Source organism: Limanda limanda, chromosome 19 (genome assembly GCF_963576545.1).
Source record: "Limanda limanda chromosome 19, fLimLim1.1, whole genome shotgun sequence".
In the NCBI taxonomy this organism is placed as follows: Eukaryota; Metazoa; Chordata; class Actinopteri; order Pleuronectiformes; family Pleuronectidae; genus Limanda; species Limanda limanda.
In genome coordinates this window covers 12,349,717-12,376,823 of record NC_083654.1, presented here as the reverse complement: position 1 = coordinate 12,376,823, position 27,107 = coordinate 12,349,717, and the positions used below count along the sequence as shown (strand labels likewise).

Sequence of the window (27,107 nt, the reverse complement as noted above, 5' to 3'; positions counted from 1 at the left end):
GTGTTTCTCCTTTTCTATAATCAACTGAATCAAGAAGTTTCTGTCATTTTGCAAACATGTCATCTGTTGGTTCTTCATATTGTGATTTTTATGTAATATGAAAACTGTATTTGTATAAGTTTTGTAATTATTCTAATAGTTTAAAAGTATAAAAGTATCTTGTCTGTGTAATTTATGATAAAAAAAGTTTATGGTTTGTTCTGTAGCGTTCAGAGGGATCCAGACACAAAGAGAGTCAGCGTTGTTTCCACGGTGATCAAAGTCAGCGCCTATGTAAGTTACTGGTTCACTGTTTGGTTTCTTCCGTACACTCGTACAAGTTCATTGAACTAAATGCTCTGTTCATAACTTCTGATCCTAACTATGGTCATTTGAACATGTTTTCATGGATCTGACCTATAATTGGCTAAAGATCACACAGCAGCCTTGTGCTATTATGGAAATAATGATGCGTGTCCTGCTCTGAAGACATTACAAATATCAATCATAACCTGAAATATGTAAAAATCATTTTCTTCAGCTAAAAAATACTTATATTTCTCCCTCGCAAGTTAAATCGGGGCGTTGTTTCCCCGGGTTACGAGAGGAGGAGCAGACGTTTTCCTATTTGATTGTCGACCCCTATAAACGTCATGTGACTTTGTTCTGCCACTTCTACGGTGTTGGAAGCTTTAAACAGTGACCATGGAGAAATTATCCAGTAGTCTGAATCTAAACTGTCAATCACCTTCTGTAAAAGCTCTGCCGTCAGTTATTTTCCTTTTTTTAGAAATTCAAATTACACAAGGGAAGAAATTATTTGTTCATTGCAACTTATGTCAATAAATGTCTTTTAACCAAAATCTTGCTCGAAATAAATGTTTGTAAACTCAAAAAGGCAATGAAAGATTGAAGATGAAACAAGATCGTGATTTCTCCCTTATTTAAACAATGTTCAAGGAAACTTTCTTGAAAAATTATTTACCCATTTGGTTTTTTGCCGTCGGATTTCAACACCCGCAGTAGAACCGTGTGTCAAAGAAAAGCGAGAAGCCAACATACAGTCAAAGAGCTTTATTGAAACAAATAAATTAATAAGTTAGTCAAGTGAGCTAATTTTATCCTCCGCAGATACACATCTTTGTATCTCTTTAAAAGATCAAACAGAGGTGTGCATTTGATTAGAAAATACCATAAGCGCCATATGTCATCAACCATGTAGCTACATCAATTGGAATTGGAAGACTTTGTTAGCTTAGCATTTTGCTTATTGCTTCGATCGGTTCTAGTTTTCGTTTTCAACAGCAGCTCCAACACCTAAGAGAGCAGTTAAAGGGCAACGAGCTGGAATGTCAAATGGCAGCAAGTCAGTGAACAATGGACGATGAGGACGTCAAGAACAGAGCGAAACAAGAAGAGAGAACGTGCACATTTGAGTCATGCATAGAATTCAGTCACCTCGACAACCGATTACTGCTTCTCATACTTGGTTTCCTAGACTAGTGCCCCCTAGTGGCCTCAGAGGTAGTTGTGTGGAAGCCATTCAGATCTACGTGACATGCTTTTTTACGAAAGGAGACATGCCTGCAGAGTTTCCTGCGGTGGTAGAAATGCCCGTGCCTCCAGATCTGACAAATGTTCAAACACAGTAAGGACGTCGATGCTAGGTCCTGGGTTAGTCGCGATGATTCGCTAAACATACAGTAAATATTCTCAGAAAATATTAAAGTTCCTCATAAAAGGCGAACACTTCTAAAAACTATGTGTTCACAACAATTTTGATTATGTTTCTGTCATGAAACATTTTCTTTGCAAAAAAAAACCCAGCATGGCTATCCTCACGAGGATGATATCTCAATGAAACACTGTTGTCTTGGAGGCAGCACTGATATTTTACGATTGAGATCAAAAGCGGCAACATATCAGTTACAGAACAAGGACATAGAAGGCACAAGTCATTTCCTATCATGTCTTGACTCAAGACTTTAAAGAAGACATCCTCAATTATTACTTGTTTTCTAATACTGGGGCCACAACTAACAACAACATGCAATACAGTGGTCTCACGTACATTTTTTAAAAAGCTGGACATTCCAGGTGACGATGAAGTGACAGTGTGACGACGCCTCTGACAACGAGGCACCTCTTATCGTTTAGGCCAAAGAATGAAACCACGTACCTAATGTTTCTATTCAGAACGAACGCAAAGACTTGAAGATAAAGAGAGAGCACTAGATCCTAAAAAGATCGAGCGATGAAGTACATTCACTGTCTGAAGTCTGAGCTTGAATGGAGAAGTGGAGCACCTGAGTCAACTGGCTTGACTGAAATAAACGAAACACCTTCGGGAACAAGAAAGTGTTTTCACTGGCCAAATACAGTATGAGTGAATGTTTCCTTATTTGAATCTAACGACACCAAAAAGAAAATGATGAGCTCAAAAACACACAGGAGCTTTTGTGAGTCGTGTGTGAACCTGATCCGCTGCACGTTACAGTTTTGTCATCCATGATTCAACAAAGCCTAGATTTATTTAGAGATCGTATCCAACCGATTTAAATATGTTAAATTAAACCCCTACATTCACTTTATCGAACACAAAAAAAATCATTTAAAAAATATTTGCTATTGTAGGTTACACAGAAATAAGTGCATGAACATAATAACACCAGGGAAATCAAAACAAAATGATGATTTTATACATAAAATGTGTTATTATCAAGTGCCAAAGTACTTAAGTAAAGAAATTGTCTTCATTTCGTGGGTCTCCAGTTTTGTCCACGAGCACAGAGCATTTTCTGTGTGCAAACATCTCCGAGGAAGAAAAAGACAGAAGACAGTACAGGGGATTGGCACTGACAGTAACACCTAGAAGTGACGGCTGGAGCTCAACCCTGCTGCACACCGTCTGTTCGTACTGAAGCTGTGAGGCTCGAACCGCTTCCTAAGACACGAGCGTTCATGAGGTTAAAGGCCTGGAATTCACATGTCAGACCCAAATCACTTTAAAGGGTGTTCGCTCCGAAAACTGGCCGTAATGTTTCTGCAAGTGCATGCAGCAGGTGAGAAGGATCCTCCAGTGAGAGAGAAGGTGAAGGACGAATGACCGCCTGAACCGGATGACGTGAAAAAACCTGACCTGAGGCTCGATATGCGGAAAAAAGGGTCAGACGTCGGAAAATTCTGACTGAGGATCGGTGAGGCTTTATCTACAGGACTCATCGGAGTGGAACATGCATGTTTGGAGGGTGGGCTGCAAGACAGAGAGCTTTACAAGGCAAGTTATAAAAACAAACTCCGGTTACGGGAGCACTTAAAGAGGAACAGAAGCCTTTTAAAACATTGCAGAGGAGGGAGTTTAGAGCCATTAAAGGACATTTTGGCTCCATTAAATCCTCCCTTGAATGCAAGCAAAACCTCTTTTTTGCAAGTGGGCTTGAAGGAGACAGAATTCCGTCGAGGATGAATGAAGGTCAAAGCAAACTGTACGCACTAGTCAATCCAACACATTCTTCCAGCTGTTTTCGTGTTACAGGTTTGGCTGATGAAAGCAGGGTTCGCTCATTTAAAACTCCACCGTCTGGGTGGAGAGGGCAACCATGGAGGTTTGGTGCTTTGGCGAGGTGGCTCTCCGGCCAGTCTGCCCGTCCAAGAGAGCAGATTATTTCTCTGTAGACAGCTCTTCTAATAATACATTTGTTTTTATGGTGGTGTGAATGGAAAATGTACAGGTCGTACCCATCACAGTACTGGGATGTCATCCTGTGGCACTCCACCACACTTGCAGCAAAGTCAGAAACGTCTCCGTCAGTTGATTCAAGCGGCCAACACAGAAAAAGAAAATCTGAAATGATGAGCGAGAGAGAGAGAGAGAGAGAGAGTTCTCCAAAGAATTACAAAACTTCAAAGCCTAAAGTCGGGTTATCTACAGATGAAGCTTCGAAGTCGGCGTCGATAGAAAGCATGAGGTGAGCGGGGGAAAGTGGTTCAGTAGTCAAGTATCATCGTTCACGTGCTCCTCTCCGTTTCTCCATCCTCGTCGAGTGGGTTGAGAGGAGGGTCCGGTGAGCAGCTTTGGCTGAGGCCACGTGGAGACCTCTGTCTGGATCAGCTGTGGAAACACATTCGCTTTAAACACAACAGATGAGGATGTGGATTTGAGAAACGGGAGGATGTCGGCGGGCTGCTCAGAGTGAAGACTCAGCCAAAAGGAGGATGTGCTGTGGAGGACTGTGTGTGTGCAGCTCACTGTCATTCCAAGTTGCCGGTATCGGACCGTGAGATGTTGAGCGTGGAGGCGGAGGGGAAGAGGTCTCTTTGGTCCGTGGGGCTGTGGTAGTCGGAGGTGAGGTCGGGGTCCAGGAGGGAGGACAGGGTGAAGTTGGACGAGCCTTTCTTTAGGCACTGGGTGTAGAAATTGAGCAGGAGGTCCAGCTTGTTCTCTATGGACTGAACCTGAGAAAACACACAAATGGAAAAATACCTTTGCACAATTTGCAGCAGCACATCCTGGACAGTTTTACAATGAAAGAAAACAGACAGTTATAACAGACAGGGTTATTTCAGTGTAGCCTGATGTAAAATAGGAAAAGAGTTGAAGGCTACACTGCATCATCAAGATCTGTGAGTCCTTTGTGTTCATGATGGTCTGTTGAATCTTAGATCCTTAGGTAAAGAAAGAAGTAGAAATGTAGTTTATTCAGGATTTTTTTTTACTTTCTGGAAGCGTATCACAAATAAAAATTCAATCATTCCATTGTGTACATTTCTTGTATTATTTCCATCCCTTTAGAAATTGTAGTAGCTTTACTTTGCCAGGTTTCATCACTGGTTCTGATCAAATGGATGATGCGTCTTAATGGTTTCATGTATTGACCACAGAAGCTTAGTACATCTTATCACTCTAGGAAAAAAGTCTTAGCCATTAGTTGTCAGCGTCTCGTGGGAGCTGTGAAAAAGATGGAGCGAGGAAAGAAAATCCATCGACTAATTGGAACAGACATTAACATCACCTCCTCGGTTTATTGCACTTCCTGTACATTTAATGGCAACTTTTCATTAAATTCACCAGCATAATAGTGATCCACCTGGATTGTATTAATAGCTCATATGATTACACAGAAAACACAGTTCCACAAATGGCGTATAAATCAAAGTACCCCCTCTATTACCTGTTTCTCTACTTTGACTACACGTCCCATCATGCTTAGCTCATCCAGTGGATCCAGTTCTGGCGGTGTCTTCTCTCCTTTCTCTGGGCGTGTCTTCTTGTCGGTCTGAACGGCTCCTCGTCCGATTATCTGGTCCACCCTTTCTCACAAACACAATTATATTAAAATAAATTAATATAGTATTTTAAAGTAATATCTCGGCATTTGTTTTATTTTCAGTTAGATGTTAGGTGTGAGCACGATAACTGTTTAACCCGGCTTCCAGTTTGAAATGTGTGAAACCTACCTCATCTGCAGACTCTTGATGCGGCCCAGCATGTCCAGGTGTCCCGCAGAGTACTGCTCTATGACGTCCTTCACATCATAAGGACGCAGCGTCTCCTTGAACTTCCTCTTGGCCACGAGGAACTTCAAGATCCTACACGTGCAGAAGAAACAAACCCCACATCACACAAGCACATACACGTGGACGTCCAGTAAACCTTTGTGAGAATGCAAGGCCATCTATCAAGTGATGGGGCCCACCCTGAGAATAACAAGATTAATTACAGTCAGAGTGACCTTATCATTCACAAACAGCCCCATAAAGAGAGCAGAGCAGCCCCTCTTACTAAACCATGCGTGTATATTGTGATGATGACAACATCTTCCAGAGGCATTTGCTTATCAGGACCTGCTGTTTCAGCAATTAACACAGAGCCACAGACAGGAATAAGACACACACTCACACACACACACACACAAACACACACACACACATTGTCAGAGCTTCTCCCTGATTCTCTTCTTTTGTCAGTGTGACAGCCATGTTGGAGGCACTGGTGGACCATAGCTGCTCCCACTCCCAGTGCACACAGCTCATCATCGCTACCCACATCCCTATGGGGGGAGGATCACACACTCAGGAATGTTGACCCAGCACCACTGTATCCACTGAATATATATACCTGTAAATATCGCTGTGGTTTGAACGTCATGCTGTGTGTGTTTGTGTGTCTGGCCTTCTATGTTGTGTGGGTCATTCAATTCCTTTCTTTACATTTATTCGATAGCCAGCTCAGCGATGACTCAAAATACACACACACTCAGGCTGTCATCTCATCCTGTGATGGATTGAACGACGAGTCAATCCGGGAGGGATTGAGGAAACCCTATCTCTCGCAGCCAGATGACTAAACCCACTATAATAGTCCCAGTTGCCCTCACAGGGGGAAGAAAGGGATCACATCAAAGGTCTGGGGAAGTGAAAGATCAGAACCGCTCAGCTTTTTCGAGAAAGCGTCACACACATACCGGTGTACAAAACCACACGCGTGCACAAAAACGAAAATACAATGCCACAAATGCATTGCATCTCAGTCAGAGGGACACACACACATAAACACACACACATAAGTGCACACAAGCTAAACAGGAGCAGGTGAAATCTGAACTTGCGAGAGGGGTCATTTTCTGAAATAACCACGTTAACCTTTGTCCCGGCCTGCAGCGCTTGCATTAACCGCAGCCGCACACACACACACAGATTTGTTTAGCGGCCAGATGCAACTGCGACAAAGAGGAGGGGAAGGTGCAAGCGAAGGAGAAGAGGAGCGAGAGGAGGAGGAGGAGTGGTCCACAGCTGGTGTTGTAGCAGCCGTCAGCGCACTCTTCCCCCTAACACAGCACTCTTGTTTCTTGATGACTCCTACGCCTGGGGTATTTCACCGCCTTTTCTTATTTTGCAGGTAGATGCAGATTTTTTTTTTCTCAGGTGCAGGTGAAGAAAAAAAAAAAAAGCAGGGGGGATTTTGAACTTTTGAATTGGTTCCTCCAAGGGTTTCTTCAAAATGCTGACTCTTTTCTCAGTCGATGAAATGTCTTTTATTATTCGTGGTCAGGTCGACTGTCAGAAAACGATGCAGGTGCAAGAAGTGGTACAGTACAGCTGGCACTGCTCACGGAAAGATATTATACCTTCGTACGTATAAAAACTCAGCGGCGATTGGAGGCACAGGAAGTGTCACCTGTGTCCCAAAATGCTTGCGTAGCTGGGGCAAATATTTTTTGCAGCTCAGCAGAGGTAGATCCCAGATAGTCTCCGGTGGGAAGGTTTTAACCGTGACTTAAAGATGTCACTGTTATGCTGACACATTTCCTGAGGAGGCCAAGTAGGGCGAGCCACTGCAGGGACGACTCCAATTCATAAGCGAACAAAAAGTTAGTGCACGAGCTGCAGTATGTGTATTCAATCATTCTTACAAAAATATACTGCGTAAACATTATACAGGTTTAAAAATATAACAGCTGAAACGCACAATAAAAAATTGATGATGATGACGAAAGATCAAATGGATATATATAGTAGGCATGTGCAAACTATTTTTATTTATTTAATAAAGTAGGCACTTCACCTGAGATTGCAAATGAGCAGAAATTGTGTGCTATACGCAGTGTTGGATTTTTTGCATGTGAAGAGTCACAGTAGTTTCCCCCTCCTCTTCTTCTTCTCCTCCTTTACCTCCCTCTACCTTCCCCTTCTATACATAAACATAACACCGTATGCATTTATTCAGACAGCCCGGAACGGATAATGTATCTCTCTAAAGTGAAACCTCAGCACTAAGGCGTCCTGCAAAACCCTGTGATTCAAGTACGTCAGTCGTGAACCTTATAAGAAACTGCGTGAGCCCGTGCGTGTGCTAGCACCTGCTGTGGACACACCTGCGCTCTCTATCGGAAGTCCCTCTCTTCCATTGTCTGCGGCACGGAGCAGCTGAGGTCAGAGCTATCTGCTGAGTCAAGTGCAAATCCGAGGAGGGATCATATAATACCCTATCAGTGGCCTAGCAATATCAAGCAGTAATACATCATGCTGCATCCTGGAGAACAGAAAACATCCTCCTGCTGTACGTCCGCTAAGGAGAAACCTTCAGTTTGTTCACAAAGCACCTGCTTCAGACAGCTGACACCGACAATGTGCTCAGATGGACGGACTACATTTATGCTTTTACCCAAAGAGAAGTACAATCTGCCTCTCAATTAACCAATCACTCCATGATAGGAGTAGAGCCTCCAACCTTTAGGCCTTGGAGGCTTCACCATGCAATAACTTTGATGAATGGATGATTGCCTGAGACACATGAGCAGCTGCAGCGTAAAGGAATAGTTCACCCAAAAAATGAAAATTCACTCATTATCTACTCACCACTGTGCTGATGGAGGAGCGGGTGAAGTGTCTGAGTCCACAAAACACTTCTGGAGTTTCAGAGGTATACAGCGTTGCAGCCAAATCCAATATAAGTGAAGTTACTGGCGACTCTTCAAACGTAAGGAAAAAAAATGTAAAGTTCTCACTGATGTCGTCACATGTCCCTTGGGTAAGAGCATTGAGGCGCGAGCTTGTGTGATGTGTGTGCGCTCGAACGTGAACACGTAGGAGGAGGAACACAATGGACATTTAAGCTGAAAACTTTTGGAGTCGAGTTTGAATGTCGGGGCTTACGGACACTTGGATGTTGCCACAGGAGGACTTTTTTTACATTTGAAGAATCGGTCACCAGTTAGTTCAATTGTACTGGATTTGGCGGCAACGCTGTTTACCCCTGAAACTCCAATGTGTTTTATGGACTCACTCACTTCACCCACCCCTCCAGCGGCACAGTGGTGAGTAGACGAGTGCATTTTTGTTTTGTGGAAGAACTATTCCTTTAAGAGACTGCAAGTTAAAGAACAAATCCTTACATGTCACTAAATTGTATTAATTTATGACATGATATCAGCATCTGGTGATGTAACATACAGCATGAAAATCAGCACCAACTCAAGATTCGAATAGTGAATCATTAAACACACGATCAAGTACATAGAGTTGGTAGAATCAAAAAGAAACACTAGCTTTTATAAAAAGGAAATCAAAATCAGGAATGGAGGTTTGTTGAAAAAGAGAATTTTTAATTTATTCTATAATTTTTTTCTTCCATGATCAGTGAGGAACGCTGTGTGTGTGTGTGTTTGTGTGTGTGTGTGTGTGTGTGTGTGTGTGTGTGTGTGTGTTTGGGGGGTATAATTACGAATTCATTCATAATCATTTTGTAGTTTTGCAAATAGACTATTTCTTCTGTCTCTCTCTCTCTCACACACACACACACACACACACTATGAATGCGACTACCTTGTTAACATGAGCAGCATCTTTGCTTCATTGGAGAAAGTGAAGGAAGAACCAACCCCTTTAATTTAAAGAGCCACAGCACATCCTGTGTAAGGACGTCTGCCACTGACCCTGTTCTATAGAAACATCCAAGCTTACAGTCGATGAACAACACAAAGAGATTACACAGTGAAAGCAATCCACATCAATGCTCTCAGTCCATTACTACAGTTGTTCTTGTCCAAACTGTACAATATCACATGTCTCCACTCTCCACACAGACCGACTGTACGGCTACCATCCATCTGTTTGATGTTTCTGTTTGTGCGTGTGCTCCCTAAAAGGCCAACCTATCACGCCTCCCTACACATGACCTGCCTGGATGAGCTCGGCTTGCTGAGTGACAAGGTCGCAAGAGGGGAGTAGCGCTTCCTGCAGCAGGGCTCGGTTACCTCTCCTAAGTGGACATTTCTACTCTGTCAGCTGAATCTGCACACACCAGCACCTAAATGGAGGAGCGGTATGTTCGCCCATTAATAGCATCATCTGAAAACGCACGCACGGGGTTGTTTGTGGGACCAAAGTGACCTTATTCCATCATTGACAAGCAGCCTGTTTACTCAGGGAGGTTGTGATGTGTGGAGCTCACAAAAAGAATTAAGGTTTTTTACATCTGAATACAGTTTGTCTTTTCAGAGCCAGACCTTTCCAGACACCGGAAAATTCCACCTCCGCATGTAATGTAAATCAATCACACTAAGCACAACTGTGCAGAGATTATCTGATATTAAAAAAGGTCAATGACTTTATAATCTATATAATGTCTTTTTAATGGAATGGTAAATGTTTTGTTGGCAAGTTTGGAACCGACACGCCAACCCTCGTAATTAGCATTTATAAACACGATAGAAATATTTAATGAAGTGTTTATAGCAAACTACATTGTACAAAAATATAAGGACGATTTAAATTAGTTTTTTTAAATACATACTATTACATCTCTGTTATATTGTCACTGAATGAACACGATAATAAGATCAGATGGAACCAAAAAATGTGTTTCCCTCGAGATCGATAAATTCAGGATTTTGGAATACTCAATAGTTATTTTTGTTATTGAATGGGACCATTACAGGTTTATAGAATTATCTCTATATGTGTACAGTATTTCTACTGTACAACTTCTGTTTCTCTTGTGTACAGTATAAATCTTTGTGCGGTTGACGGCTGGACTCACCTGAGAGCTCGTATAAGCGTCTTCACGGCCGGGATGACCTCCTCCATTGCAACGTCACAATACGGTTTGTCTTCCACGCTGTCCTCTCCAACCCCCTCCACTGGAACAAGGACATTCAAAGACACTATTATCCAGCAGACGTGCCTGTGATTGTTAATAAAAAAGGCTTGATGTGTGTGTGTGTTGCCCACCGTCAGCAGGAGGTCGTGGTTTGAGGCGAAGTGAGGTGCGGAAGCGTGTGCGATCATTAAAGCTCCAGCTCTTCTGCACCTTCCCCGGACTGGTGGCCTCGGGGACGTTCTCCTGGCTGGGAGAGCGTCGGACCCCGGAGCCCGGGGGCACCGGCGATGCCTTGTTCCGACTATTTTGGGATGATCGAGAATTGTTCATTCTCATACGATCCCGGAAGCCCATTTTACTGCTGACAGTGAAAATAAAACAGTCAGACGTCCGTGAGCAGACTATCGTTTTCGGATCATGACAGCCACCAAGATTTTCTCAATGTCCATGCCTTTGACCTTCATGGAAAACTAAGCTGTGTTGTCCTGGGACTTTATGGAGGCAGCAGAAGTACAGCCCGAGCTTGTTAGAAAAGAAATTGTTAGTAAAAGTGATGTAACACCAAAAAATGGCCTCAGATCTTTTGCGAACTTCCTCATCAGCAAACAGATAAAACAGGGAGACAGATATTTTCCTTACGTCTCCATGGAGGGCAGACTGGCAGATTTATCATCGAGGCAGAGAGTCCTGAGGTGCAACTTAAAATAGCTAAAAACTGATTCTGCCCTGAGTATTTGCTTATTGAATGTGCTTTTCACAGCACCTGATTCAGCAAAATCAGACTGAAACCTGATTCAAGACTCGCAGCTCTGCTGGGATGACGCTCCGTCGGACCAAGATTCACCTCCCTAATCCCATCAAAGTGCAGCCGTACAAAAGGTGCCTTATCGAGACTCTATACAAGCCATAGCGGGCCGACAGGAGAAAGTGGCCAGTCCCTCAAAACACTCCTAACGCTGCTGTTATAGCATGCTCCTTCACTGCAGCCACTCACATGTTACACACTGTCAAAGATCCAGAAGAAACGCAAACGTCATGCACCACAGAGCAATTCCAGCTCAGCCGTTCACTCCTACATGTTTACGATGATATACTCTTTGTTGTGCGTGTGGTACAGCAGGCCATTTAAATTAAAATTTAAATAGTTACAGGACGTAAGTGGAAACAGCATTTCGTACGAGCATGCTGAAATGTTTCGGGTTGAATGGAGGAAATGGGAAAGATGGAGTGACAGACCTCAGCATGCAGTTGGGAAAGCAAGTAAATGATTTGGATGCATTCATGGAAATAACTTTACTAAATCTTTCCAAATCATTGGAGTAATATCGCATGCGTATAGATGCAATTTTGCACTTTGGAACCTTTTAAAGTGAAAACACATTGATTTGCCAGAAAGGCAACTAACACAAAATAGAACATCATGCAAAATATTTCTATTATTTAAAAGGTCTTTGGTCATTTTAAATCAAATATTTAGCTCTCTCGTTTCATCCGAGATGTTCAATGAAAGGAAAAAACGTGCATCTAAATTGTTAAAGTAATAAACCATCAAGGACATTTGTCATGTTTTCAACACATGGTTTATCATGACCTTCAACCAAAATCCACACAGCATGTCTCCACAGCAGGAAAGGGTTCACTCAATCATATGTGGACCAGAGTGTGGAGCCTATATATGATAATAGGTACTACAGTGCATGTGCTACACCGAGCTATCTTAACTGAGCCAATTCGTCTTTCTGAAACTTTTTAACAAGAACCTAAAACTTTGAGCGAGCCACTACATCGGCCCACAAATGTTTGGAGTGTTTCAGGCAAAGTGAGTGGGATGTCTGTGTCATAGAAAGGAGGAAGAGTGCTGTTATTGATCTGTGACATTTTAGCGTGCCCCGTGCACAGGCTCGTTGCCATGGATACCTCTGCTTGCGGCCAGCGTGAATCCGGAAGAGACCCCGCTTTTTAGAAAGAAGTTGACTGGGGAGACAAGGCAGAGGGAGAGAGGGTGAGGGGAAGAGAGAGGTGGGGGGGAGTGAAGGAGAAGTTGGGACACAACCTCGGCCCGTGTTGAACCCGTGAGGATTAAGGCAGCGAAGGTAAAACCAGAGGAAGAGAGTGACGAGGTGAAAGATCTCAATAATCCAAACAGCATTTCTTTGGATTATGAAGACACTCTGAGATCTGGGGAGGTGGGGAAGGATCATGCAACAGTAATGGGGGATGATTGACCCGAGTATAATCATCAAGACAGCTGATTAAACATCATGGTGTGAGAGCAGCTCCTCAAATCAAGGACATTTCGACCTGCAAAACGTATGCACCAACAACCTCTCGTCCAATGCATGCACAGGTCCGATATCATACTAATATGATGATCAGCTGTCCTTTTTCTTGTTAAAGGTTTACGCTAACAAAGTTATGAATCATCGCAAACGTATTCATCCTTATTACGAATATCCTCAAATCAGCAAGCACAGCTCATGAAGAACAAACCTGCATGGAGCTTCTGCCTTCCTGAGAACGGGTGAAGGATGGAGGATGGATGGCATAGAAAAGACACAATGGAGACAAAGGGAAAGAGAGAGAGAGGAAGACAGGAAGAGGAAATCGGTGAGAGAACGGTGGAAGGTGGTGGAGAATGAGTGAGGGTACGAGCTACGCAGACAAAGAGGCAGAGAAGCAGGGGGGGGGGGGGGTCCTGTAACACAGTGGTCTCAGGTTAGATATTAGTGACATTTTGTTAAACGCACAACACGTCCATGCGGGAAGCTCCGGCAGCAGTCAGCCTTGTTCTTTCTGTGTGTGTGCACGTGTTGAATGTGTTGGTCTGTGTGCACCTGCTGTGTGTGAGCATGAGATGGGCAGCTGCCCCCCCCCCCCCCCCCCCCGTCTGAATGTACCGTGAGGCTGTGAGTGGTGGCGGTGTGCGTACCTGTCCCCCGACAGGTAGGGGGAGCTGTAGGGCCGCAGCCCAGACAGCAGCGTGTGGTAGGAGTTGTGGAGAACCTTCTTGGTGCTACGCTGTCGCTGGAGGTGACTGAACAGAAGAGTCAGTTCTCTGACACCCCCACGTGCACGAGTAAACGAAAAAAACAAAAAAAAACATGACAAATGAACAAAAAATAACAAATGATGGAAACCTCACAAAAAAGCAAATCAACAGTCCAAACACTCAAAAGAAGAGGGATACTTGAGAGGAATCAAATATGTAAGAACTTGAAATTTTGAGGTAGTGAAAGGTGAACATTGTGACATGATGTGAATATAAAACAGGTGCATGTCTCAGTGTTGTCTCATGTTCCCCTCCTTTTAAGATAATAAATTAGTCAAATTAATACAAAAATGCAAAATATAAGAAACCACTGCGTCGAAACAAAAGTAATGTGTTGAGGTAAAAGGTGGCAGAAGAATTTCAAAGGGATAATAATAATCATAATACTAAAAAATAAAAAATGTAAAAGAGAAATTAAATCCACCACTGCACTAAACTGAAAACGGTTAAACAGCAGCAGGTGTGACCTGTGTTTTCCACGTAATGATACGAAAGTACGAGCAGAGGCAAAATACAAACGTTTCATAATTCATCGATTTTTTGAACTCTAAAATCTGTCACAAATATTTATCACATCAAAGGAAACTACAGATTCCTGATGTTTGAATCCAGTCAGTGGTGAACATGTAAACAGATGGGAGCGCCTACCTGAACGAAGGCAACATGCTGTCATAGAAGTACCATGTCGCTGTGAGATACGAGTGTTTGGCATCGGTGGAGTAGAGACGCCACGCAGCCTGAACCAAACACAAACCGCAACTCAACAACCTGCCGGGCAAACGCCACATTTCATAAAGATTGAATGAGCCGTCATTTACCTGTATCAGGTTGGCAGCAGGCATCCTCCTCTTCTCAAAGTGCTTCTGTCTGTGCTGCTCCTGAACCTTCAAGGCAAAACCTGACCCCAGAATTCCCTGAGGGTCAGAGGTCAAATTTAGGTCAGGGGTGCCACTCTGTCCGAGCAGACAGGAGTCAGCGGCAGCAGCTGTCAGGAAGTGAACTTACAGCCGGCAGGGCAAAGAAGGAGACTCCCAGGAGAGCAAAGCCTGCAGCCAGGAGCCGTCCCTGCCACGTACGAGGCGTCTTATCACCGTAACCTATAGTGGTGAGAGTAATCTGGGAGCAAAGGAATACAAACACACACACACACACACACACACACACACACACACACACACACACACACACACACACACACACACACACACACACACACACACACACAAACAAACACAATATAATGGGTAAACAAGCATAGACTGTGTGTAAATATCGACAACATGGCTGCTACCGAAACATGAATACAAAGAGTCCCAACCGCCACCTGGTGGCTGGCTGAGGTATACGTTTTAAATCCTGCCTCCTCCGTGTTAATGGATGGGACATAAACCGAACTTTAACAACCCTCTACCTCATCCCTCCCCTCTGCTCATCCTTACCCAGATCCTCACTTTCCTCACTCCTTCATCCCATCTCCTCTTCCCACCTTCCCTCATGCCTACATCCTGTCTTACATCCTTCCCTCATCCCTCTGTCCTCTCCTCCATCCTTCCCACATCCCATTATCCTCCTCAATCCTTCCCTCATTCCTTCATCTTCTCTTTCATCCTTCCCTCATCTCTAACCACACCCCTTCAGGGTTGGCCGAGTGCAGGCATGGTTATGGTTAGAGTAAGTCTGCAGGATATTACTGCAAGGTAAAGGAACTCACTGTAATTTCCTCTGAAGTCATGGAGATACTACAGTAGTGTGTGTCTGTGTGTGCACTATGCAGTACTCACAGTCCCCCACCAGAGGGAGTCTGCATAGGTGTTGAAATCTGAGTTGACATCTTTCTCTGCCAGGTAAACGAGGAAGGAGGCGAAGATGAGGACCAGGAAACCAATGTACCAGGCTGTAATCAACTCCTGAGAGAGAGAAAGAGAGAGAGAGAGAGAGAGAGAGAGAGAGAGAGAGAGAGAGAGAGAGAGAGAGAGAGAGAGAGAGAGAACGAGAGAGAGAGAACGAGAGAGAGAGAGAGAGAATCAATCACATCTGTCAGCAGCAGCAGCAGCATCTCCACCATCACAATCCCTTCCGTCATTACCAGGCCGCTATTATTGTTAATGGTCAAATTCCCAACATCATCACCACATGTGGCCTCCACTTTGACTTTTGCTGTATGGTTCTGCTTGGACAGCTGATGCATCAATTCATCCTCGCCACCTTCGAACTGTGATCTGCAGCCAACAGCCGTCAGCACAAACACAAACACCTGACTGCCAAAGATGAGCGGCCTATTGTGGCTCTGAGGGATCAACACACTGACAGAAAACACGACAAATAGACGAAACTTACAAAATAAACAGAAGCACACTGCAAGAAGCAAAGACGAAAACGTTTCCAGAGGAAGAAAACTGGCAAAGGCATGTTGGATGTTCGGTTTGGGACTTAAAGCTACTGAATTTGAATGTTTGAAAGTGAGCTAAATGTGAGTAACACAGATGACTGCAATAAGAACACAGATTTGGAAGAATCAGGCAAAACAAAGTTTAAATGAACAATCTCAGTTTTAGTGGAGGCAAGGGTCATACATGGGAAGGCAGCCAGGGATGGGAAGGTTAAAGAGAATCAACAGGCAGAGATTGCACAATCCAAAAACTAGCAAAAAGTCAAAAAACTGAAAAAGGCACCGAAACGTACAGGGTATAGGCAGCCTCAGAAAGAAAAACAGACTGTGATCCTACACTGTGACACGAGGAATAAACCCTGGAGAGCTCGACTGACACAAAGAGACAAGGTGGGAGGGACGTGTGTGTGTGTGTGTGAGCAGGTGTATATATACTGCGTGAGTGATTGGTGATGTGGTGCAGGTGAGTGCAGAGGTCGGTCCAGAGAGGTCATCACTCTCTGGTGTCCCCTGGAAGAACTGCCAGGGTCATCTTTGTTACTTGCAGCGTGTTCCTGTATTTGTTTGAGTTGTCTACGCAAAAACTACTCAATGGAATTCAATGAAATCTTGGAGAGTGGTGGAGAATGAACCAAGAAAGAACCCATAACATTTTGATTCCGGATCCGGATACCAAGGCAGATCCAGGAAGTTTGTATCACTGCATCTAGTGAATTTAAATGTGTTTTCATAAGGGGACGGTTGGGCCTTGGCGGAGGTTTGGGCTCTGATGAGTGCAATTCTGCCTTGCATGTGTTTTCTACAGTTTCAGTGCATTGAGCTCTCAGGGCCGAAGCAGTCAGAGTAATCTTCAGTGCTTTAGAACAATGAATGTAATTAACAGCTGCTCATCTTCATTGAAAGTCATTACTTTATTTATCCCATTAGTAACCAGCCTTTTAACAACAGCCTCAGCTTCCTTCCTGCTCTCATAATAATCTGTAATGCTCTGTAATACCACCCTGCACTAGAACACTTATATTTGTCAATGTCCGTGCGACTGACCACTGTCAAATGTATACGATTCTCAGATAAAAACCACAGAAAGTCAGTTTTTTGGGCAGAGCATGTGCAGTTACTGGGAATTCCTACCTTACTGTGAGCGTAAACCACTGAGCCCAGTAGTTTCCAGGTGCCTCCCCTTCGGTCCATACGCACCATACGCAAGATCTGCAGGAAGCGCATGCTCCGCAGGGCTGAGGTGGCGAAGATGTTGCCCTGCGTGCCCGCAGCGATCACTGCCAATGACGCCACGAACACTATGAAGTCTGCAGGGAAGGAAATCAATCCACAGACACAAAAAGAGGAGATGAGGATGAGGAGATTTCACAATTTGTTTCACACACAAACATGCGCACACACACTAACCTATGACACAGAAGGGCTTTCTGGCAAATCTCAGCCGTCCCTGCCAGCCACGGTATCGGCAACAGCAGCCAGCGGCCCAGACCCTGATGAAGTACTCCAACCCAAACACTACAATCATCACAAACTCCTACAAACACACACACACACACACAGAAAGACAGAGAGACAGAAAGGTCAGCGACAACTGAGCAAAAGTAAAGTTATTCATCCTGGGGTGTGAACATACCACCCATCTGGAAAGCCACCTATAACTCCTCTCTGTGAGAAAATGATGTATATTATTTTCTTAAACTACATGCCGTAAAACATTTTCCATTGACCAGGTTGTTCAAATAAAAGCTAAAAATGTCAAAAGAGCATAGGCAATATTTACATTTTATTTTCTATAGGATTAAATTAAAAGATAAAAGAATTAATAAAGATTATTCCATAGCGGTCAAATACCATTAACACTCTGTCGGTCTTCTCTTTATGTCTGTGTCTTTATTACCTTGAGGTTTTTGCACCGTGCAGGCAGTTTGAGGTGCACTGAATGTCATTAGAGCGAATGGTCGTGTAAGTAAAGTCCACTAATGGCTGATTGCCTGCTAATGGCTGGGGGATTGATTGAAAGAGAGAACAGCGGGAATGTGAAAGTCAATCAAACCAATAAATAACACGTAAAGATGAGCAAGGTGGGAAGAGGGAGAGGGGAGAGGGGGGGCCGGGAGACGAGGAGCCGGGTTACGGAAGGAGAAAGCAGGCGTCCATTACCGAAAGCAGCTCGAGCACACAGGAAGGGGAGAGCTTATGGGATGGCTTTTAAGGTTAGTGGATCATATCAGAGATTTCCTGCACAGTCAACAACACCTGAATCCTCCAAACCCTGCTTGCGTGGCTTTCTGTGCCTCCAAACAAAACAACACACACTCAACGGATACGCTGCAGGAAGTGATATGACGTGTATGTGTGTGTTTGTGTGTTTGTGTGTGAGAGATATGGGGGCGAGAGGAGAGGGTCTGACCAGGATGAAGAGGCCTTGGTTGGCGAACTTCTGATGGTCCGGGATGGTGGAGAACACAGACAACACCAGGCAGCTGAAGACCAGCAGAAAACTGAAACACACACACACAAACAATCAGTTAACACTTTTTTTATAAATACACACATTTGAAATAAGAACACTCTGCATCACATTAATCCCTTAAGAGAAGAATCACACAACTCATTAAAATCTGCTTTGTTCACTCTCTGTGTGATTAACCAACAGAGAAAAACTAAATTGCAAATAAGCGGAAAAAGATTAGTTGATCCATAACAGAACAAAAACAGAGCCTGCTGACTAATGTCATCATATTTGGTCATTGGCATAAGAACCAGAACAATGGAACCAGCTTTAGAGGTGTTTATAGCTTAATGAGGTATCTCAGACATGTTTTACTTTAAAACGCACGTTGTTTTCAAAGAAATAAGTTAAAAGAGGTCAATATTGGCTTCAAACAGCAGATGTCCTTGGCTTTATGTCCGCTGAGTCTTGTGATGTAAGAAACCCAGAATACCCTCTGATTTGATGGTAACATTTATTGATTACTTTCCTGTTTTCAGTGAAAGTGTTAATCATCATTTTTTCCTTCTGTTTTCATCATTCATAACAACTGAAATGACCAAAACCAACAGTCAGCTTGTTTCTGCGTTTCATGTTGTTCCATTGTTCTCCAGAAACAATTAAACACATCATTGAGGCTCCGCTTCGCACCGTGGGCCATTTCCCTTTATTGTGAGGGACATAAAAACTTCATGTGGGATTAAAATCAATCCTAAATACAGGATGTGATTCAGTTAAAGGTTACAGCTGTTTAAGGATATTACATAAACTTACAACAACAAAAAAACCTTCAATCAAAACAATGAGGCTGAATACTGGGGCTGTTAAAAATTAAAGATTATAGAAAAATTAAGCAGCAGGATAGGATCCACATGTGTTCTTTTTTGTAAGAGGACTGGTATTAGCAAGCTGCCGTCACTGAAAGAACGGGACGGTGAATCTCTCCTGGGAGAGAAATGACTGTACCTCAGAAGTAATGGCCACTTCAGTGCAGAGAATAAAACACGACATAAATTCTGGGAAATTGTGTCTCACATGCGAGGTGCCCTCGTGTTTTATAAACAATTCATCTCTTCAGCGAAATTGGAGAAGTGACGAGTCTCCGCTGCACAATCTCCATCATTAAATCAGGCTCAAGACGAGAGAGACGAGAACATAATTTACGTTTTCTGTTGAGCATTGCACTTGAAAAAAAAGGCTCTGCCTAAGATCTCTTTAAACTGCCAAAACTATTACCTCATGTAAATCTAGTTCATAGCGTAGCGGTCACACACAGCTATCACACACGTATCTAGTGTATGATTGACGTGCGTTTCCCTACAGGTTACTGTAAGTGTTCATCAACAAATATTCCCCGCTGTTCGAAAGGCTCTCAGCAGAGGATGATGTATTAACCTCACAGTGAAAACATTCACGTCAGGAATGGTGTGCCGCTGAAAAGGATAATGTTTGCACTTGTGTAGTAACCACCGCACTCTGTCCCTCTTCACCAGTGGAAAAAGTTATTGTTAGATGTTGTTTCGGTGGATATGTCGACAGAGGAGGTTAAAATGAGCTTCAGTTTTATGAGACAGCAGAACACATAATCACTAGTAAGAATTTCTTGTTTTTATTATGTGTTGATCGTTTTATCAACCACATTATTCTGTCATTTTTCTTTCACAATTTGCTTTGTTAGCGTAACGACTCTTTCATCACATTTACTTTTGTAAGATTTACTATTTGTAAGATGAACCTGAGCAAATGTTTCTCGTGGACAGTGAAGATCAGAGGCCGCAGAATAGAGAATAAAAAGGAAAACATGACGATTTTACTTGATCTTTCTCTAAATAGCACATTAAGAGAATTAATAAAAACAATTAGGAAACTCGTAAAAAACTATAAAGCTCCAGAACTGTACACGACCTGCTACATTCAATTTTATGACCTAATAAAGTGATGCCGCACTGACGCAGCTCTAATAGTTTGTTTTCATCCGATTGATGAAAGAAATCTGACATGTTTATGGGACTGGTATTAATGAGTCTGTGGAATTTGGTGCAGATCCAAATAAAATCTGGATTTAGGGAATTTGAATGTGGTTTCATAATGAAATAGGGATTATACGTGGTGTATTGAGTACATGAGAATAAGAGAGTTATTGTACATTGACTATTATAAGTTACATCACTATGATAACAAAATCTACAATCAGAAGCCTAATGGATGCTGGAAAACAACAACTATAGGTGTTTGCTAAATTAATCTACCAAACCCCTCATTTGTGACACTTTCACAACAGCTTAGTGACTAATGCACATTATCATGTATCTTTGACCAGATAATTAACATATGTGATCATACTGTGTAAAATAAATGTTTTAAATAAGAGCTGAGAGACAGAATCAGACATGATTTGCACACAAAACCTACATCAGCAGCATTGCAGCGTGTTCCCTGTGCCATGTGAATCCAGAACAGTGGGACAGAATTAGCCAGGTGGCAGCTGCTGCCTGGTCCAGCTGGTCCACATGTCAGAGCCCAAAGTTAGAGAGCGCTTGCCGGACGGGCAAACCAATTGTTGTGGCTTCACACAATGGTTCCCTTTCTGCACGATTAGTAATGCTATCAGCAAGTGGACCCTGCCTAATGGTTGTGAAATGAAATGCATTTTAAGCGCTCGCATTAAAAAGCTGCTTAGACGTATGCGTTTTGAGTCAGAGAAGGAAGCAGTGGTGGACAGCTGCTGTTCTGAGACACAGATACAGAACTGAGCCAAGGCAAAGAAATATGCAACACACACACACAGACACACACACACATAAATTAATACATTCGATTCCTAGAAGAGGAAACATTGAGAAAGACCCACATCCTCACAGACTCAAGAGTATAATCAATGAGATAGTATATGATGTCTTGCATCAGCTTTACACCAGAAATGATCGAGGAAGGAAGGATACGAGAGATGTACAAGATTGTGTGTACTTTGTCCTGCAAGCCATTGGCTCACTCAATGTTCTGCACCAGTTAGATTAAAACACTGTAAAGCATATGGTTTGTCTCTTTTCTCCATCTTAAACTGGGGGGAAAAAACGTTGTTTTGGGCAGAGAGTGAATGAGCAGCTGTTTTTTGTCTCCCTGCCCGGGCCACAGTTTCCAGATGAGACACAACAAAGACAAACGTAGAGCAAAGACAGCTCAAAAGACACCGGACACCAAGAGTGAATTAACAGTCATCCCCAAGTTAGTCCAGTACATTTCTCGGATGTGTGCACGGGAGAGAGTTTGTGGGTTGAGTTAGTTTGAAAAACACACTGATGATGACTTTCCACAAACAATGTTTTTTGGCCGTTCATCAGCAGAGCAATGTGCTGACTAATCCCTTCGTCTTTTTCCCCTCAATTAACTCAAAGCACTGTGTGTATATCCATAAGGAGGGAGATAAGTTGGGTCAGCGTCTCAGGTGGTTTCTCTCACCGACTTGCGCTTTATGACAGGAAACGAGTTAGAGCACAGAAAGCTGCATCGACTGCTCGGCTTCAACAAAATGCAGACGCTATGAAAGCAACTCGTCATTTACCCGGAAACAAGACTATCCCTTACATACGGTAAATACAGAAAGACTGCAGCGAGTTAATGCCAACACAGCTCATTACGTGCAGCCACACAGTTAGAGTCATGTAAATGTAACACAAAACCTGCCAATCACAGACTGGAAGGAAGTTATTCTGATTGGCTGGCTAACATCCAATCAGGCGGCCTCCACGAGAAGCAAGTGAGGGATTTTGAAAACATGGCTAGAGATCCAAGAACAAGACGACAGAATATAATAACACTAACATTCCGCCACAGCCTCAGGTGCATGCCATTGGCTCGAGAAATCTGGAGATAATGCCAAAAAAATGCGAAAGCACCTTAATACACTAAAGTAGTAGAGACTGTTGAATGTTCTTCAGCTACTTTATCTAAGTGTTTATTGTATTCTCTTGTGTTCTTTGAAAATCCTTCTTTCTTTCTTCCACTTAACTGAAAACAATATATGATTGCCATTGTTTTTTTTTATAGATCTGCAGTTGGACACGACAAGACAGTTTTAATGAGCCTTGCATACCGTGAGCTGTTCGGTTGAGTTGAAGCTCGACACTTACATTTAAAAGTGTGAGCATCAGACGTTTTGGTCTCTTAGCTTGCAGCTGCCGTTATCTCTTTTAAAAACCAGTACATCACTAAGGTGTCGTTTGGGTTCAGATGCTCTCTCACGCTCTTCCTAGTGATGCCTCCTCATGCATGACTGTTGCCATCACGACTGGATTCAGGATTTATGCTTGGTCCTGTCTGACCTTGAAGCCTGTGAGTTAAGACTTTGTGTTTTTTACCTTGTGTTCCATCGTCTTGTTTGCCTGCCAGCTGGCTGCAGTGTAGTTCTTCCATGTTAGTGGATGAGACACAGACCAAACACAACTTTTTCTCAAAGATGATGTAATTCATTTTAGGACATTCTTATCATTCTAATGTTTTGTTCAAGTGGGCAAGTTTAGATTGAATTAGTTATTTAAGGTTATAAGACCAGGATATAACATCAGGATTGAGCTGACACTGGCTCATGATTGGTCGCTTGCTCCATTCTACCGCACAGACTCAGGCTCCAGATGTGCAAGATGGTAGGGTTCATTCCCCAGATGTTTGAGCTTTACTTCTGGACAGTGGGAGGAAGTGGAGATCCGTTGTTCATCTTTATATTCAGTCTATTGTTAGTGCTTAAAGGATGAGGCTCTTGGTTTTCTGTATTCTGTGAATGTCACAAATCCAACAAAGACACTCAAATCCAAAGAGTATCTCTCGTCACTTCCCAAATTCACCAGCCAGGTCAGTCCACCACTGACTGAAATAACTCTACAGCATTTGAATGGATTTCTAGAGATTTGGAACAGACATTCATTGTCCACTTGGGATGAACTGAATAGGTTGATCCCATTAGCCCCAGTTGTATAGCTGCTGCACAGGATTTGAGAAATGTATTTTCAGAATTGACTTTTACAGCAGAGGTTCCCCCTTTACTTTTTAATGTATTATTTATGAATACAAATGTCGCCCTGTCTGATTACCTCATCTCAAACTACAGCTCTTCATGTGGAGTGAAGTGACCCGGGAACAACCGGCAAGACGACGCCTCTGCTCACATCTCTGATGTTGTCCCCAACGAATAAATAAATATATAAATACACAAACGCAATAATAAATAAATAAAAAAATGAAATAGATTAAGAGACATTTAGACAATGCATGATACATGGTGGGAGTCACATTTCTGCTGAGGGCACACTTTCTCCACCATTCTCCTCAATACCTCCATGCACCACCATTCTGTTCAAGGAAATGTCAATTAGCAGCAAAGCATCAGTCGAAAGCAAGGTTGGTCTCAGGAGAACATAGAGTTGAGTGCTTTTAGTACTTTGCATCCAAAATATATATATCAAAACTACTGAGGAGATACAGTGACTATTAGAAGGGAAAATACCTTCTTGTAAAATGAAACTTCCCAATATCTCCTCTCATTGTGCTGGGGATGAAAGGAGAATAAAGAGACATATAATAAATGGCCATGTTAAAGTATAGATACACCCAGGGCCGGGTCTAGGCAGGGGCAAGAGGGGGCCTGGCCCCCTCAAATAAATGTTGTGCCCCCTCAAACTAAATCCCAATTTATAATAATAATAATATAATAAAGCACAATGCCCCCTCAAGATTTGTGGCTGCCCCCTCATACATGCCTGTCTAGACCCGGCCCTGGATACACCAGGTGTGAATCAAAAAGCCTGTTGTGATATAATGAGAGCCAGGCACTCAAGAGAGGCACTGGCTGTCTGCTTTGGTAATTGCTCCAGAACTTTATTTTAGAAAGAATAATGCCTGCTCGGCTGTGTGTGCAGAGTGTCTGACTTTCCTCCAAAATTGGACCAAGTGTAATTTGTCTCATGGACAGGAGAGGATCAATAAAAATGCACGTTCAAAGTGAGAAAGAAAGAATCAATCAAATTCGATTCGTAAAGCCCATTTTCACAAATCACAATTAGTCTCTTAAGGCTTAACAAGGTGCCAAGTAGCTGAACACATGCAGGTTTACTCTTATTTAATCATATACATACATACACTCTACAGTGTGGTATCGTATGTACAGATTACACACCATCTGTCTCTGTGTATATCAAGTGCATTTTCTTTGGCTGAAGGCATGCAAAGCTCCAGAGGGCAGCTGGTGGGGAAGACAACAAACAAATGCACAGCAGCTCCCGGGGCAACCACTTCTTATAATGGAAGAGGCCTGGACTGATGCTTTTACTGCTGTTTTCCTGTAAACATACATAAGTTAACAGGGAGGTCTCACATTACTTTGACCGGCCTGTGAAAATACTGTAGTGAGATAAATAGCTATTACCAGTGCTAATAAACATATATGACATTGTGTATTGCTGCATTACACGGTGTATGTATGGGGTTAGCACTCCAGCAGCGTGTCTGGCAGAGGAGCAGAGCCGGAGTGCCGGAGAATGCACCTTTGATTGAATCATCAGCGGATGATAAAGCAGCTATCAGTTACACACAACAGAGGAGGCGGAGGGAAGAGGAGACGGCGATGAAGAAGACTGAGAGGGGAGATGAAGAGCAACACAGGAAACTGAAGTAGAAAGATGTGAAGACTGATGGACGACGATTTAAAGAGAAAGAAAGACCCGTTCGGAACAATTGCTGCAACAGAGAAGGTGAGGGATGATGTGGGACATTACCTTGATCTGTACCTGTACCTGTGTAAGTGCGTGTGTGTTTGCGGCGCCAGCCCTGATCAATGAGGCTCTGACAACGGCTTTCAGTCATTGACCCACGATCTGTGCACAAATACGCAAACAATAGGAGAACGCACGCACAGTCCGATAATTGAACACACACTCGCAGTGACACCTTCCTCCAAGGACACACACACATGTAAACACATAGACCCGCTTAAACAAATGCACAAAGAACAACAATCAGAGATTTATTTATAGCAGAGTCCCACAGACATGCATGTGAAGTGATGGCAAATGTCACCTTGGAAATGTAGCACAAGAGTGTAACCACAAAACACACACACACACACGGGCCTTAACCAAGCTCACAGCCCCTATTCCGCCTTATCTGGAGAGGAGAAAAGAGAGAGAACAGGTGAGGTAGCAGAGGAGGAGAAGGAGGAGGGAGGGAGTTGTCGGCTGAGAAAGAGAAGGGAGCGAGAGGAGGAAGAGGGGAGGAAGGTGGGAACAGTAGAAAGATATTAATAGTGCTTCACCCTCTTTAAATAGCGACTGCAGACAAAACGTGTGCAGGTATAGTCTGCAGAGCACGGCTCAAACAGGCCCCCCCCCCCCCTTCTTCTTCTGGGGTAGCAAACTTTTCAAGGCAGGAACCAAAAAAGCAACACGAACAAACGAGAGATGAAAAGTGCTTTTTCTCGGGGAAAGAAGCTGACGGAGCGGTTCCCAGGCTGGAGTTATGCCCCAGAAGAGAGAAAGGAAAGGGAGCGAGGATGGAGGGAGGTAGGAGAGGAGAAAACCTGACATGAGGGTGTTGTGTAAAAACAAGAGGAATGTGTTTGTTTTCCTCTGAATGCCACAATGTTCAGGAATATAACGTGAGCGGATCAATTATTTACATAACTGGGAAAAACACAGTTGTGTAATGAGCCCTGGTCCGAAAGCGCACAACGGTGCAACCTTTGCAGTTTGCATCACGAGCGGTGCTGCCGGACAATTCCACAACAAATAATAGATTTTCTTTATTGGTACAAAGACTCTTTACACACAAAAGCGCTCTCCATGACACATCCATACGCAGCCAAATAAACACACACACACACGCCAAAGAACAACTGCCATGCACACACTGTCTGTCCACAAATTATGCATTTCAAACAGTGTGACAATTAGACTGATACATTTTCCAAGCTGGTGAATGTCACACACACACATACACACACACACACACACACACACACACACACACACACACACACACACACACACACACACACACACACACACACGCACATTCACACACACGTGGTGCCTGCATTCACTCAGCCGTGTGTTACAACACATCATAATTGAGTCCTTTGTTCCCAGCTTTTGATTCATTGAAACTTTTCCTCCAGTTGCATAAAACAGCAGGTAAACAGAGCTGCTTCCTTGCTCTTCCACTGAAGCTCGGTCCCTCTCTCTCTCTCAGTAAAACAGAGATGACCTGATCCCTGAACACTGGGCCACTGGAGTATCACACAGAATGGATTCAAGGTGCAGTAGTAGTCTCCTTATCAAGCGTGAGGATTTTGAGGATTTGTTTCAGTGACCCTCTTCCAGAGATCGAAGCTCACTCATTATAACAATTATGAAAAAGAAAATCTTTAAATTATATGTGACATTCCCAATAACAATATTCTTTTGGATCAGGCTGTCTCCAGCAGTTTATAGTTCCAGATCGTTATGCCAAATGCAATCATGTTGGAGTAATTAGACCACAAGAGGGAGAGAAAACCCTCAAGTCACAAACTCTCCTGACAAATAATCCTACTCTTGGTTACACTGAGTAA

The 27,107-nt window shown here is 43.2% G+C and overlaps 1 protein-coding gene across 1 annotated transcript in view; it reads right to left on the bottom strand.

Annotated features, from left to right (window-relative positions):
* Window positions 1–4,230: 4,230 nt before the first annotated feature.
* The window catches only part of LOC133026220 (potassium voltage-gated channel subfamily KQT member 4), a 39,670-nt gene continuing 16,793 nt past the window's right edge, over window positions 4,231–27,107 (bottom strand). Inside the window, exons 2-16 of the mRNA XM_061093087.1 lie at window positions 18,428–18,518; window positions 17,425–17,551; window positions 17,149–17,324; window positions 15,410–15,535; window positions 14,634–14,744; window positions 14,447–14,542; window positions 14,277–14,365; window positions 13,509–13,634; window positions 13,070–13,090; window positions 12,497–12,553; window positions 10,711–10,940; window positions 10,520–10,619; window positions 5,437–5,568; window positions 5,151–5,289; window positions 4,231–4,434 (exon numbers count right to left, since the gene is read on the bottom strand). Of these exons, the coding sequence (XP_060949070.1) occupies window positions 4,231–4,434; window positions 5,151–5,289; window positions 5,437–5,568; window positions 10,520–10,619; window positions 10,711–10,940; window positions 12,497–12,553; window positions 13,070–13,090; window positions 13,509–13,634; window positions 14,277–14,365; window positions 14,447–14,542; window positions 14,634–14,744; window positions 15,410–15,535; window positions 17,149–17,324; window positions 17,425–17,551; window positions 18,428–18,518 (1,825 nt within the window). The remainder of the gene's footprint in view (window positions 4,435–5,150; window positions 5,290–5,436; window positions 5,569–10,519; window positions 10,620–10,710; window positions 10,941–12,496; window positions 12,554–13,069; window positions 13,091–13,508; window positions 13,635–14,276; window positions 14,366–14,446; window positions 14,543–14,633; window positions 14,745–15,409; window positions 15,536–17,148; window positions 17,325–17,424; window positions 17,552–18,427; window positions 18,519–27,107) is intronic.